Source organism: Falco rusticolus, chromosome 2 (assembly GCF_015220075.1).
Source record: "Falco rusticolus isolate bFalRus1 chromosome 2, bFalRus1.pri, whole genome shotgun sequence".
In the NCBI taxonomy this organism is placed as follows: Eukaryota; Metazoa; Chordata; class Aves; order Falconiformes; family Falconidae; genus Falco; species Falco rusticolus.
The window spans coordinates 1,013,983-1,027,694 of NC_051188.1; the positions used below are offsets into that span (position 1 = coordinate 1,013,983).

The window sequence follows — 13,712 nt, forward strand, 5'->3', positions numbered from 1 at the left end:
GGGCGGCGGCGCGCGTGCGTGGGGCGGGCGGCCGCTGTGTGAGGCGCCGAGCGCGCGGGGGAAGGAGCCCGGCCCTGAGGGGAACGGCAGCGGCGGCGGCACCTCACCCAGCCGGCTGCGCCTCGCCGGGGTTGCGAGCCCGGCCTCAGAGCCCTGCCCGCCGCCTGCCTTCGCCGGGGAGTGGTGGGGCGGAAAGAAGAGTGTGAGAGCGGCTGCGGGTCCCGCCGCGGGGAGCGGAGCGAGCGCGGGGCGGCGGAGGCTCCTCCATCATGTCGGCGGGCGGGGACTTCGGCAACCCGCTGCGGAAATTCAAGCTGGTGTTCCTGGGCGAGCAGAGCGGTGAGTCACCGCCCGGCCCGGCTCGGTCCGGGTCTCCCTCACACAGCGGTGGCGGGGCGGGCTCCTCCCTTCCCACCCCCACCCCCCCTCGCCGCGGCGGACCCACCCTTATGGGGGCTGGGGTCGCACCTGAGGGAATCCCCCCTGCTTGTCGCCCTCCGTGGGGCGCCCCGCTGTGCCGTAACCCCACATTATGAGGGGAACGGGGGTCTGCCGCCACCCACCCACCCCCCCCCCCGCAGCTTTCCGTGGGGTGGGGGGCAGCCTCGGGGCGTTTGCCTCCCCCTTGCAGAGGCTGCCTTGTGGTCGCTGCACCCTCAGTGACAGGGAGAGATCGAGCGTCGGTCTGCTATGGTTAAAAAAAAAAAACAACAAACAACAAGCAACAAACCACCAAAACCCAGCGGCCACATCTCCAGAAACAGTTGCTGATTCATTTGATCTCAACTCCTCCGTTTTTTTGGGGGCAGGAGTCTCAATCCCTGGTGTTTTCTGTGTAAATATAGCATTTTTTGAAAATGGAGTTACGTCTTGGCAAAGCGGATCCAATGCTCTAAATATTTAATTCAGTCAATGAGATTTTTTTTTCCTTCCCTGTCTTTGGAATAAAAAAAAATAAAAAAAAAATCCCGAACGATGTCTTCTTCCTCAGCAGAAGGCCTCTATCTCCAATATTGCATTTCAAATCTTTCACTTTGGAGAGTTTTCTGAAAAAATGCTGGTTTGTCAGATGCTTTGTGTAATCCTGGTCAGATATTGAGTGATCTTTGACATAATGAGTAGGTGCAAGATATTTTCTGGCTCGGGGTGGGGTATTTGCTCCCTCAGCCACCTTTGGTCTCTGTGTGGTAGGAGATGATGAAATACTAGTCGTCCGTCTTTTTTTTTTTTTTTTTTTTCTTCCCTCTCCCCCAAATGACTTACATCTTGGTGTTACATAGATGAGCTCGGTGATAAGACTGCTCTTAAATCATTTACCTATACATTGATGGTTTCCTTTAGTCTGTCTCTTTCATCCTTTTTAAAAAATTATTTTATTTTTGGGGATTGGAACAGCTCCCCTTCATATTAGGGATCCAGGGACCACAAGTTCAACTTGCCTTTGGTGGGTTTTTTTTGGGGGGGGTAAGTCACCTGATCTACTTGGTGAGGTGCTATTTGGCCAGCCATTTTATGAGGATTTTGGAAGAGGGTCATGTGTAGAAGATGCTCGTTTGTTTGGTTTTTTTTTTTTCCCAAGCTGTTTGATAGCAGGAATCTTAAGTATTAACTGCATATTTGCAAAACGCTTGGCTTCTTTTACTGTATTTCTGAGCTTTGATTTCATGAAGCTTTTCGAATACCTCCATGGAAGGTTGTAGCACCTCGTGCAGATCTTAAATCTCAGCAGCTCTCAGTTTACACGTGGATTTCTTGTCTGTCTGTTCTAACATCAGATACCTGCTTTCTCTAGTCTCAGTCACTTTTTTCTCTCTCAGCTAATCATCTGTGTGTTTATACTGGAAGGTTTTAAATAATTCCTGTTCATAGCATCAAATCTGGGGAGGAGAGAAGGGGTTTTATGGTTATAGTGTAGCAAAATACTCCTGACTAAATGTACATAGCACTGCAACTGCTGTCTTGACTGTAGCTTATTGGGTGGGTTAAAGCTGATTTGAATCTAGTTGGTTAGGGCCTGGCTAGCAGCTGTGGTGTGGGTTTCAGACCTGCCTTTGTCTTGGATCCTGGGCGATGACTCCGTTACTGATCTGCGCTGAACTCGATGCTAAATGTGGTGATGCCGATAGCCCTTGGTGTGTCCATACAATCCACGGGCGCTGCAGCGAGGGCATGCTCCAACACAGTGCTTGGATGATTCTTGTCTTCGATGGAGAAGTGTCTGTTTCTGAATTTGGCTTGAATCTCTTCAGATAGTGCTGTCATGATGTCATTCTCTGTAATTTTTTATTTTTTTACTGTCTGTAGGGTGAATAGCTCCCACTACAAATGGCTCCTGGAAGAATAAATGCGCTAATGTTCTTCTGTATGATGGAGATATTTACAGAACAGTCTCTGATGCTGCAAAGGGAGTTTGAGTGGGCTTTGCTTACATGTTGTTCTTTGTTTTGAAGGGTAAGAGAAATGTAGAAATAAAGTTTTTATGGTAGCAGCTTTCATAAATTAGAAGATCTCTTTGTACAACTGTTGCGCTGGATTGCTGCATTTTCTACCTGTTTAACTAAAAGGTGATCTGCCTTGTTGGAAGGCCATAATTAAAGATAATCCTACTGCTGCTGGTAGGGAGGCTGAATGCTTCTGTTTCATTTAGTTTGGGGACTTCACAATGACAAATGAAATGTTATAAAGGGCTACAATGTCAATTAGCTGCCTCGGCAACCAAAGCTGGCTAATATCAGACATTCTGTGCTGACTGTATATAGTCATCTCAATAAATGGGTATGTTATGGCTAAGAAATTCTTAACTGGAGTTCATTACTGTGCAGGCTTTACAACCCTTCCATGCAGTTGTGTGAGCAAAGATGGTATCATTCCATGGGAGATCTGGGAGCATCTCTAGACGTTTTATTCTTATTTGAAAGTGGATGTGATAGCTGATTTTTGCTGGTATCCTCAGCCATATTGTGGGAGTTCAGTGCCGTATACCTAGGCATTTGTGTGGACTGCAGTGATTCTTCCTAGTTATGCTGCTCACCGCTAGCTGCAGATTCTTTTTCCTGTGCTAAGATACTGACTTTTTTTTTTTAAGAGCCTTCTTTCCTTGCTCCCTGACCCCCCAAAATCTTCTTGTCTCCCATGTCTGTTACTCACATTGTCTGCCTTTTCTGCCTTTATTGCACCAACTCCTTGAGTGCTCAGTGCTGTGGTGAGCAAGCTGACACACTGCTGCAGCGCTCTATCCTTGGGTCCTGCTAGTGCTGCTTGGTTGGTGGGGTGTGTTGGCTAAATGACATCAGGTCACTCACGGTTCCTTTTGGGATTTACTGCAAGTCATTGCCTCTCAATAGCAATACTGCTGTTGTGTTCCCCACGCCCCTCCCCAGCTGAGCCTGGATACTTGCCGCATGGACAGTGGATTCATCACGAGCCTGCAACATAATCTGTGTCCAGCTAGAAGAAGCTTCTCTTTCTTTCTCTCATTTTTTTTTTTTAACTTGTAGTGCAAGGATATAGCATTGGTTGGCTAGCAAGAAGGCAACTTCACCAGTGCTTGTCTTAATTGAATTACTTTTCTAAATGATGGAAGATTATACAGAGTTTAGCAGTTTTAAACATGCTAATCTTTACTGAAAAGGCAGAGAGCTCTGTGCTGAGGGATTAGATGAAGTTATTGGGGGGTGAGGGGGAAGTATGTTTCTTACTGCCTTTGATCTTGTTTTATCAGGTGATTTTCATCAGTGCTAATGGCTCAAGTTTAAGAAATTCTGATTTCTGGGTCACATTGGTTAGTGTACACATCACCTGTGTTAGGGTAGCTCAATAGTAAATATGGTATATATTCAAATATTAGTAACATCTTTAGTTCTGTCTTACATAGGAACACCTCTGCTTCTTAATACGTTGATTTTTTGATCAAGAGCAGAACTGAATGCTGGGGCACCGCAACAGAAATAATCTTTTGTCATGTGGGTTTATGCTGTAGCTTTTATTGGTGAGCAAGTCTGAAGGGCATGAATATTACAGAAAGCAAAATAAGTCCCTGTTGTCTTTCTGCTGACGTTTCTGCATTGCATAAAATCTTAAAGAATATTAGAACTAGTTAGCATATTTTATCAGGAACAGAGATTTTTAATATTGAAAACATAAGTACAGTGTAATAACTTGTGAAATATGATGGTTTGGAAACCACTAATGAACTATACTGTTGCATAACAGTGTTGGTACAGGCACTGCTGAACAGTGTGATGGGTCTTATTAGATAACTGGAGAACTGCAGGTAGTTTGTGTGTAACACGAAGCTGGTGTAACACTGGTCACAGTTCAGCCTGTCTGCAGAGACTGGCATGCCTGTGCAACTTAAAACTCCCTTCTTTCTAGGGAATTCTCGGCGTTACAAGCTCTGGAGAACTGTCAATTTGTCCCACTGGTGGTTTAAAATCTTATCCTCTTCCCTCCTATTAATTTCCTAATGTCTTGGTTTTCCTGTGGCCAGGTCTTCAGATATTTGGGTTTATATTTGGACTGTGTGCGTTCTCCATGAGTTGCTGAACTTAATTTTCTTGGTGCATCTGGAGGCTGAATATTGTCCCTGTTCCTCCTTTTCTCCATGTCTGAAAGAGCCCTCCCTGTAGCAACATCTGGAAGAAGCACCTCACACTTAGGGGAAAAAGACTTAAATGTTTTGTGGTGCCTGTTTTCATGGTGCCTTTTGATCCCTGTCTATTTGTGGAAGCCTCTGAAGCAGCTAGATCCTTTTTTCAAAGGGAGTAGTTGTGCCTTTTTGCTCTTTGGTATGTTTTTCTGTCTGTATCCGAGAAATATTTTGTGAACTAGGAAGAAGATCTTCTTATTCCTTGAGTTTAAAATAATGGATTTTATATCTGCAGCTGCTGAGGTGTTTGGTGGTACTTGGCACTCTCCTAGCACATGATCCAGGTTCTACAAAGCTGAAGCTGTAAATGGGACTAACAGAGAAACAAAGGTGAGGAACCTCTTCTGAGGCCACCTTAGCACAAGATCTACTATTTGGAAATTATCAAAGCCAACAGCCATTCTTCTTGACTTCACTGATTGTTAGAAATCTGTCTTCTGTGATTGGTTTGTGAGGAAGTAGCTACCTTCCTATTTATGTGATAATTTAATCCAGGTGTTTAAAGGCATCTGTTGTGTTCATGCATGTACAAGTACCTGTTGTATATGCTGCTGATTAAAAAAAAAAACCCAAACCAACAAACTGAAACAAGCAAGTGAAACCTCTCAATGGCTCAGAAGAAATGGAACCATCAGATTTTTCCAGACAACCTCCAAAACTCACCTGAGTCCTGTAACCTGCAAGAACGGTTACCTTGTGACAGAGGAAGGTTTCTGAAAGGGTATGGGAACTCTCATACATCTCTTTTCGTATGGAGCAGGCTAGGACAAGACTAAAAGTGTTATTTTAAAAATTAACTGATATAATCAAAATGATTGTTTGACGCATTAGTATAAATTGTTTATGGAAGTAGTGTAAATGAAAAACGTGGCAACAAACAGTAGTCAAAATACAGACTGGCAGTGTAAGTAGAATTTTTCAGGTCTGTTTTCTTGATTTATTTACTGAGCTTACACAAAGTTGAAAAGCTAAATGGATTCTTTGTTTTCCCCTCAGCATAAAACAAACTCCTCTGGCTCTAATATATTGAAGGGCCCAAGGACAGTGAACAATTGAATCTATTACTTTACATCGGCTATTTTCGTCTATGTTCAAAATGTGATGGGCTAAATCTGTTTTGGAATATATGCATAACATTAACTTAAGAAAAATTGGACTTTTTTTCTGTTTCAGTAGTATTTAATTTACACAAATGCAGCCTAGTGGATCACAAAAAAGAAATGCTAATCTAGGAAGCGACTATTATATGAAACCAAATCTAAATAATTTTTTTTCATTTGTGTGAACTATTTAATGGTTCAGTAAATTGGGGGGGGCAAGGTATGTATGTATATTGTACTTGGAAAAAACTGAACTTGGTGCAAAGGCCATACTGAGTGGCTGAGTTCCTTTTGAGGTGGAAGTCGCTTCTCATTGGTTGTCAACCAGTAAAATTACCAACTTATAACCAACTCTAAATGCAAAGCGATGTCAAAATCGGGGGTTTAAGGGGAAAGACTTCCTACCCTGATGTTGCATGCAGCTCAGTGCGACTAAAAAACATGCTGCTGAAACCTCCCCTTGGATATGTTGGCTTATTCTGTGTGCCTCTGAGTTCTTGAGCCCCTGGCTTGCTTCTGGCTGCCTCCTGTCGTGTCTGTCAAACAGTTTTCAAATTAGGAAGGAATTCCTTATTCAACTGTACAGCACAATAGTGACATTTGTTTAATTTGACTTTTTAGAACAAGGACGTAACTTTCCTTTTTTTGTTCCCTGTTAGCACGTTCTTTCTGCTGGACTGCTGTAAACCACAGCAGGTCAGTGCTGCCAGAATGCGAGGGCACAGTTTCCCAGTCTGCTGTATGATTGGAAAGATTTCTTGGACTTCGGGCATACCCAGTGTGATGCTAACTGGTTTAGTTACCGTGCTCACAGGGGAGGTTGAGGAGTGCATTGTGTCATGTCCTGAAGTTTAGCTTTTGAAGTATATTTACAAAGCCAGACACAATATCCTTGAGACTCTTGGTACTGATAAGAACTAGTTAAAGAGAGTATGTGCACCAGAGTCTCCCCTTCTCTTAGGGTGTTTTTTGTCCATGTTGTGACTTCCTCCTTTAGTTCCTTCACAAAGACAAGAGCTGGAACAGTGTGCTGGAGTCTTAACTGGTAACTGCAATCAAATCCTGCTTGACCTTGGCTGCTTTCATAAGTGCAGGTGCCTGGCTAAGTGCAGGTGCATGCTGATACCGCCCATGGTAGTTGCTTCCATTTTAATGCATAGAGTTGGGGCACACTTTTGAAGTTTCCATGAGCTGACATGCTGCCAGTATCCCCTGGAGATGCTACACAGCTATTCTGAGATTTGCAGGCTCGTAGTGTTCTCTCATCCAGACATGTGTAGGTGTCGTCAACACACAGAATTAAGGCTTTGGTTTAAATCTAAACCATATTTGCCCAGAACTGAAAGAGTTGGGAAGAAATACTGGAGCAATGCGGATGAACAGGTAACTTATTTGTCTTCAGATGTGGCCAAACTGGCCATGTCAGTGGAAGGTGCAGGTAAACCTGCTAATGAGAAAATGTTCTTAACTTTCACTTGGTCTCTTATGTCTTGAATTGTGGCCACTTAAACCTCTTCACTGTTAAACGCCTGCGACCATATAAATGAATGCCATTTATCCTGCTAAGTGGTGTTTTTTAATGATTTGCTTCTAGGAGAGCAATTGGCAATTGCTGCAGCAGCAACAACCCCCCACCCCCCATTTCTGTAATTAAAGCAGAGACCAGTTTATTCCATGCTTCTAAATGTTTCCTGCTACGCTTCCTGTACTTGCCTCTGTCTAGGTTTGAGTTACAGCCAGTTCATTTTCTTAATGTTCTTGATAGGTGCAACACAAAGGGAAGGGAAATTAAATCTAGAATAGACATGTAGCTAAAAGGAGAGGGGCCCTCGGAGGGTGCATTCTCAGTGGCGGAGTCCAAGCAGTGGCTGATGCAGGTTTGACAAGATTCCTGTCAGTTTGATCTCTGCCAAGGGGTCGAAGTAGCAGCTACTGGAGTTGGGGGGAGTGAATTCCCGCAAACAGGTAGGGACTTCAGCTCTGCAGAGGCTCTGAAGCTGTGTGCACAGAAATGGGCAGGCAGCTCTGCATTAATCTGAGTGCAGAAGTGTTTCTCGGCAGCTTGTAGGGCTAGGCACTTCATTTTTTTTAATGAAGATGTTGCCTTCTGTGGGAGTAGAAAATATTCGCTCATTACTGGCTGTGTCCTCTTCTGCTGGCACAGAAATGGCTGTGAGAAACCCTATTTGTCAGTGATGGATTATTTTGGTTTTTTTATGGCCTGACAGAAGGAAGGCTTAGCAGAGGAATCTGAACTAGATGGGCAATTGAATCATCCAGTGGATATCCGAGGTGGTGGAGGAGATGGAGAGAACAAAACTTATTGTAAGTGCTGCGAGCAAAAGCATGGTGTGCACGTAGTGGTCAATAGATCTTGGTGAGAGTGGCGTGAGCTCAGAACCAGGTAGAGATTTTGATTAGAAATGAAGGTAAGTGAAGAATGCTTGCTTTTGGAAAAGCAACTGAATCTGCAGGTAATGTTTCCTGATGGAGTGCAGTCAGTATTGTGAGAGTAGATGAACAGGCTTCAACTTTCATGTATGACAGAATTAACTGGTGGTGAAACACTGTACTGCATTGTCCTCCCTTTCAAAGGAAGTTCTGACCCCTTCTTGACTTTACTAGGCAGCAGTAGACAGGCCTTTATGTTAGAGGCTTGCTGCCGTATTTGTCTTGTCTATATTGTCTATTTTTTTTTTAGTTCCCTTCCCGTGATTTTGGACAGATGCATATGCTGCTGAAGCAGTTTTTTATTGTTGTGTCCTTGGCTCACTCAAAATGGCTGAAAAATCACTTGTGTCTGCATAAAAGCTAGGATGGCTTTGCTTAAACAGCTTCTGCTGCTTATTTGGATAAAGCTGTAGGTGAATCTTTCAGCATAGCAGCTGAACACAGCTGGAGGAGGCTCAAATTAAAATGGCTGGAAAAGGTTTGAGTTCGGAGTATCATCTCAAGGAAATCAAGCTTTTTTTTTCTTCCTGACCTTGGAATGCCTTACAAAGAGGTTTCAAAGAGGTTTTCACAGGGGTGGGGGTGTGTGCTGTGTCTCTTCCAGCCCCTCACTTCCAGACTGACCCACTGGTTCAGGTTCTTGTAATTTCTTCTCAGCTTTCAAAGTTGCCTCTTAATACTGGTCCTTTACATATTCAAGTCATAATTATGTTCCTATTCTTTCTGTTCCTCCCATTTTTCTTTCCTAGTTGAGTTATCTTGTGCCTTTTTTTGCTGAGCAGTCACTGGAGTGGCTTTTATCCACCATCATACAATTAACTTTGTGATCATAGTTCTTTTCTACTTTTTTATTTTTAGTTGCTCTTAAACCTCAATGTGACTTGGAGAAGGGGATCGGTTTTTTCCTGCAATTGCATAAACAGTAGGCAGATCAAAAGCTTTTGTCCCATAAAATTTGCCTCTTTATTTGGATGCTGTAGTGTAATAGCAGACTTGAAAAAAGCTTTTCCCAGTGAAAGTATCACAATCTTGTAATCTGCTGGTTTGTTGTTAAAAAATTTTCCCTCACTCTCTGTTCAGGAGTGCAAAAGGCTGATAGGTTGCCACTGTTTGTATCTGTAGGCTTGGTGGACTGTTTATGCTGTCACAGCAAGTAATTGAGAGTTAAATACAGTCTTGGCCTTAGGGATTCTACAATTTTGTTTAAAAATACAAGAGGGATTTTTTTTTTGTCTTCTCTGGAAGACAGCTGGGTTTTCCCCCAAATCATTAAACTGCAGGATATATAGTAAATACATAGCAAGAGGAGCCTTGTGCGAATTACTACGTGCCTTCCCTCCAGTAAGCCCTTACAGCTAGAAAAAAATTTCCCTATAGAATTGTGTGAATGATGTTTTAAACGGTTGTTGTAGCCTGTGCAAGATTTGCACAACTAAGCTTGAGAGCTGGCTTTACCTGCCAGGTTTCAGGTTAAATCAGGCCTTGTTGTTCTCAGCGTGTCACAAGTCAGAACTGTGCCCCTTGGAAGGTGGAGGAACCATGTACCTATGGCTGGGGGTCTTTCTGGAGCCTTTACCTTTTGGAAAGTGGAGGAGGAGAAGGACAAGTGTCCTGCATGAGATATTTTTGAAGAGTTTCAGAACAGTTCCATGCTCTCCCCAGTCTGATGCTTCTCAAGTGCTTGCCTAAACCACCTGACTTTTATCTTGTATCTGCACGCTGCTTTCATTTCACTAGGTAAGTCCCCGCTGCCACCATCAGCCATGCAGTGGAAGATGACAGCAACCAGATGTCACGTAGTACTCGCTGGACTTAGTGGGAGCTCTTTTATGCATCTTAATGGGAAATAAATGTGACCTTATGTGTTTGGTAGTAGTATGTCTTTGAGATCCTTAGAGAACCCTGTGGTGCACTTAAAGCTGGTTTTGTAGGTATGACAGCCTGAAGACCCAAAATTACCTTTTGTACATGTTTATACAAGGAATGGCTGAAGTTAGAAACAAGTCTTTTCTGTGTGTCTTGGAGGGTAAATATTGTAGTTAAACAGGAACTTCACTAGTATGTATCCTTAGAGTCCCTATATGAAGGGATTGTTTTTCTGGAAAATACTGCTAGAGGAGAACATTTATTTCAAGATCTTTTACCCCAGCTGGAGCCACAGATATTTCTCCTCTAAAGGATTTTTTCCTCTGAACCAAATTTTTCATATAAGCACATTCTTTTTTTCTGTAGTTGAATCCTGCAATTCTTTTTGGAATACTGTTTTTCTAGGAAAGTTCAGAATAAAACCAAACAAACAAAAAATCAACTACCAAACCCCAGAACTTTTTCTATTGGCTATTTGGAACCAAATACCTATCTTTTAAAGACTTTTTTTTTCTTTTTTTTTATTCTTCCGGATGAATATTAAACCTTGGGTCTGCAGACCCCTCAGGCTCCATGGCCTCTTTCCAAGGCATTTGTGAAATGCAGCTGGGAAGGAACAAGTTTATTGTCAGCTGGCTTAAATCCCTACAGAGAGAAGTCTGTGTCTGTTAGGAAGTTTCTTACAGGCCTGCACATTGAAAGGCTAGAAAATGTTGTGCTGGATTAATGCTGCTTAGTTTGTCTGATTAGCACCATTTGAGTTTGAAGTTCTTAATTTGCAGTGCAGGTGGAGCAGAGGCAGCAGAGTGTCGAAGTGTCCGTGCTGGTGGCCTCTGTTCTGCCCCAGTCCCCAGGAGGAAAGCTGGCAGAGCTCAGGAGCAGAGTTGTGAAGGAGGAACGGGTAGATACATTTCTTGAATTCTTAACATAAGGAACTTGTGGCCAAGTGTTCCCTGGACTCTTGCGAGTGTCTGAGGAGACCAGAGTGTGCAGCTTCTAACACTGTGCTGTTCTCAAGTTCTATGTGTTTCTGGTTTCTGTTGCTAAAAAAAACCCAACAACAAAACTGGTTATTTTTTTTTGGTACTGAAAAAACAGGGTTCTGTGCTGCTCTTGTAACATGCACTGGTATACACATTCTACTCTATTTTGGTATCAGCTCTTTTATCCCTGTGTTACTGTGGAGTTGCATCATACAGGCTAACCCATGTGCATTGTGCAGAGAATTGTGTACCTCTGGTTATTTTTGCACCGGTCCCCGGGTACTCTTGACAGCCATCCTTGTCAACTTGGATCAGCAAATGCTGACTGAATTCACTTTGTGGAGAGGTGTGCTTAATGAAAGCACACAGAATGTACTCGGTGCATTTTTTTTTTTTCCCTACAAGCTGCCGCCTCAGAAGCCAGACTGCATCAACCTTAAATCAGGACTATTTTAAGATCTTGTTCGAGCTTTGTTCTGAAGAAATAGTCACCTGTGGTCTGCCTGAAGAATGAGTTTGAGAGGAGAGCTCTCGTGTGGAAAGCATAAAGGTCATGTCTTAGTCCTCGCAGAGCTGCCCAGAAGGTGGTAGGTTCTGGGAGTAAGATAGATTCACTGAAGAGAAGGCTATATGCAGCTCTCCACCCCCACCCCCCACCCCCTTTTTTTTTTCCTTCTCTCCCAGGCAGGACAAAAGTTGCTGCAGTGTGAAAAGGCAGAATTTTCTTTAGGGTAGGGTAGGTAGTCATGAGAAGAGGGAGCGGGAGGTGGTCTTTGCTTGTTTTGCCAGCTGGTTAATGGTGCTAGGGAAATATAAGGCAAAATGTAAATTAAAGGATAGAGGGAAGGGAAGTCTATAGTAAACCCTAGCATTTTAATAGGTCTCCTGAAACTTTTCTCTTCTGTTGCTTGAAAAGGCTGACTTAGCATTGCTTGTTGTGCTTTCAAGGGCAAAACATTTAGGAAGATAGTGATTGCTTGTTTCAAGGGCTCCATTTAGCATGTGGTACAGGGAAGTGACAACTGCATTCCCTGAGCTAGATGATAGCATATGCTGCTCTAGCTTGCATCAGAATAGTGTTTAGTGCTCAAAAGAGTAGAAGCCATGAATGTTTCACTCCAGAAATGTGTACTTGGGTGGCCACCCATTTTAACTCCTCACTTCTGCAGCTATTCTCTGCCTGATGGTACTGCCATCTTAGCATTACTTTCCATAGCTATAGAAGGTCTTGTGTGTCCTATACCATGATACTGTGAAGGAGGAATTTCTTCTGTGAGATGGATTTAATCTATGTTATCTTCTCGAGTACTGCATTCAGCACTGGGGCACCCAACACAGACCTGTTGAAGCGGGCCCGTCAGAGGCCATGGAGCTGGTCAGAGGGCGGGAGCCCCTCTGCTGTGGGGACAGGCTGGGAGAGCTGGGGCTGTGCAGCCTGGGGAGGAGAAGGCTGCGGGGAGACCTTAGAGCAGCTCCCAGTGCCTGGAGGGGCCGACAGGAAAGCTGGGGAGGGGCTTTGGGCAAGGGCAGGGAGTGGTGGGACAGGGGGGAATGGCTTGAAGCTGAGAGAGGGGAGATTTAGGTTGGACATGAGGAAGAAACCCTTCCCCGTGAGGGCGGCGAGGCGCTGGCCCAGGCTGCCCAGAGCAGCTGTGGGTGCCCCATCCCTGGCAGGGCTCAAGGCCAGGCTGGACGGGGCTGGGAGCAGCCTGGGCTGGGGGGAGGGGGCCCTGTGGCAGGGGAACTGGAACAAGATGATCTTCAAGGTCTCACCTAAACCATTCTATGTTGATTCTCTCTCATGACTGCAGTCTGTTATGTGGGGTTTTACCTAGTTTTCTCTAACCTGCTGGTGCTGGTTGCGTCTTGTAATACAGTTTATTGGATTTATCTGACTTCAGCTTATTAAATCGTGCAAGTAATACTTAACATGGGGTGGAGGGAGACTACATAGGCGCAGAGGACAAAGACAGAGGTTGTACTCTGCATACTTGGATGGGAAATGGGAAGATAAACATTTGAAGTCCCATAGTGGTGTCAGTTAAAGGCTGCATGCTTAGTAGCAGTTACCAAGATTTCTTTTGTCAGGCTTCCTGTTTACACAGATAGCTCCTGGCAGGAGGAATGGTGGTATCCATATTTGCCAAGCTTGCACCTGGGCTGAAGACGTTGTCTACCTGAACTACTAGTGCTGTAAATCCTTATTAGGAGGGGATCCGGTTGTGCCTTGACATTGTGGAAACGTGGTGTCAGGTAATTGTGGGTCTGAGGAACCCAAATGAACTTAGGAAGAAAAGCCGGGAATAGATAATGTTCAAGCACAATGACAGATGTAGAGGTAACGGATGTCCTAAAGCTGTATTTCTTAGTGGCTGCAGAGAGAAGGGTTTAATTAGGAAGGCAGCATCTGTAGGAAAAGATGGTGAACCAAACTTCAGATAATCAAATATTACAGGGAAATACTCGGGTCAAAGAAGCACATTCAGCTGCTTTTGTTTGCAGAAATATGACTTCTTCCCCATGCTTTCTCCAAAGGCAGTAGAATAGGGAGAGACAGATGGGCTATTTTTTGAAAATTCAGATTATTCCTATCATGGCAGTGAATCTGGCTCTTACTTCAAAGAGAAGATAGTGGAGACAGCACAGATCTTTTTTCATCCAAGG

The 13,712-nt window shown here is 44.0% G+C and overlaps 1 protein-coding gene across 2 annotated transcripts in view; it reads left to right on the top strand.

Moving 5' to 3' along the window:
• Positions 1-13,712, top strand: part of RAB6A (RAB6A, member RAS oncogene family) — a 67,885-nt gene continuing 54,173 nt past the window's right edge. Inside the window, exon 1 of one of the 2 annotated variants that reach the window (XM_037376074.1) lies at positions 1-339. In XM_037376074.1, coding sequence (XP_037231971.1) covers positions 270-339 — 70 coding nt within the window. In that variant the 5' untranslated portion in view covers positions 1-269. The remainder of the gene's footprint in view (positions 340-13,712) is intronic. The other variant, XM_037376073.1, reaches the window with a different exon arrangement.